The sequence below is a fragment of the Nannobrachium achirus genome (genome assembly GCF_963921795.1).
Source record: "Nannobrachium achirus genome assembly, chromosome: 12".
Taxonomy (NCBI): Eukaryota; Metazoa; Chordata; class Actinopteri; order Myctophiformes; family Myctophidae; genus Nannobrachium; species Nannobrachium achirus.
The window spans coordinates 51,246,290-51,248,005 of NC_137832.1; the positions used below are offsets into that span (position 1 = coordinate 51,246,290).

The 1,716-nt window shown below is 55.0% G+C and overlaps 1 protein-coding gene across 1 annotated transcript; it reads left to right on the plus strand.

Annotated features, from left to right (window-relative positions):
- LOC308295680 (eukaryotic translation initiation factor 3 subunit L-like) lies at window positions 1-1,716 on the plus strand (the record flags this gene model as incomplete). Its single annotated transcript, XM_080738730.1, has 1 exon — window positions 1-1,716. The coding sequence occupies one exon, from the start codon at window positions 1-3 to the stop codon at window positions 1,714-1,716; it is 1,716 nt and encodes a 571-aa protein (XP_080594856.1).

Sequence of the window (1,716 nt, forward strand, 5' to 3'; positions counted from 1 at the left end):
ATGTTGTACCATGATGAACAAGAACACAGTTCTTTTTCATACACCAACGATCACAACCTGCACACAGGTGACCCAAAAGACCTGGCCTATGAGAGGCAGTATGAGCAGACGTATCACCATGGCCTCCCGGAGGTGATCAAGAAGTTCCTGCTGCATTTCCACAAAACCATCTCGGCCCTCATCGACCAGAAGGTGTACGAGCAGCAGTCCAGCCGCGTGTCCGGCGGCGAGAGCATCAAAAAGAAGATCGACGAGATTCAAGATGCCTATGAAAACAACTGGAACAAGCTGACCGACAGCTTTTTCAAAACCTCTCCTTGGCCAGAGGCAGAGGCGGTTGCTTCCCTTGTTGGCAATGACGCCATGTTCCTTATCCTTTACAAGGAACTGTACTACAGACATGTCTACGCCAAGGTCAGCAGTGGGCCCACTTTGGACCAGAGGATTGAGTCGTACTACAATTACTGCAACCTCTTCAACTACATTCTCAACGCCGACGGACCTGTCCCCTTGGAACTGCCCAACCAGTGGCTGTGGGACATCATCGACGAGTTCATTTACCAGTTCCAGTCCTTCAGCCAGTACCGCTGCAAGACGGCCAAGAAGTCGGAGGACGAGATCGAGTTCCTGAGAAACAGCCCAAAGATCTGGAACGTCCACAGCGTGCTCAACGTTCTGCACTCCCTGGCGGACAGGAGCAACACCAACCAGCAGCTGGAGGTCCACGCCAGCGGAGGAGATCCAGAGAGCGTCGCTGGAGAGTACGGCCGTCACTCCCTGTACAAGATGCTGGGCTACTTCAGCCTGGTGGGTCTGCTGAGGTTGCACTCTCTGCTCGGCGATTACTACCAGGCTGTCAAAGTACTGGAGAAGATCCAGCTGAACAAGAAGAGCATGTACTCCTTAGTTCCCGAATGCCAGATCACCACTTACTACTACGTGGGCTTTGCATACCTGATGATGAGCAGGTACCTGGACGCCATCCACATCTTTGCCAACATCCTGCTCCAAATCGAGAGGACCAGGAACCTGTTCCACAAGTCCACGTACAAGTTCGAGATGATCAACAAGCAGAACGAGCAGATCCACGGTCTGCTGGCCATCGCTCACACCATGCACCCCACGCGCATCGACGAGAGCGTCCATGCGCAGCTGATGGAGCGGTACGGGGAAAAGATGCTGAGGATGGAGAAGGGAGACCTGCAGGCATTCCAGGAGGTGTTCAGCTTCGCGTGCCCCAAGTTCCTGTCACCCGTGGTGCCAAACTACGACAGCATCCACCCCAACTTCCACAAGGAGCCCTTCCAGAAGCAGCTGAGGCTGTTTGCCGAGGACGTGCAGCGGCAGGCCCAGCTCTCCACCATCCGCAGCTTCCTGAGGTTGTACACCAGCATGCCGGTGGCCAAGCTGGCGGGTTTCCTGGACATGACGGAGCAGGAGCTACGTGTCCAGCTCCTCGTCTTCAAACACAAGATGAAGAAGCTGGTGTGGACGAGCGGCATCTCCGCCCTGGACGGGAGAGAGTTCCGGTCCTCCTCCGAGCTCGACTTTTACATCGATAAGGACATCATCCACATCGCCGACACAAAGGTTGCCCACCGCTACGGAGACTTTTTCATCAGGCAGATCCACAAGTTGGAAGAGTTGAACAGGAAGTTGAAGAAGATGTCGGTGAGTGGCAGCAGCTCTGCGACGCCAGCGGCCACCGCTCGATGA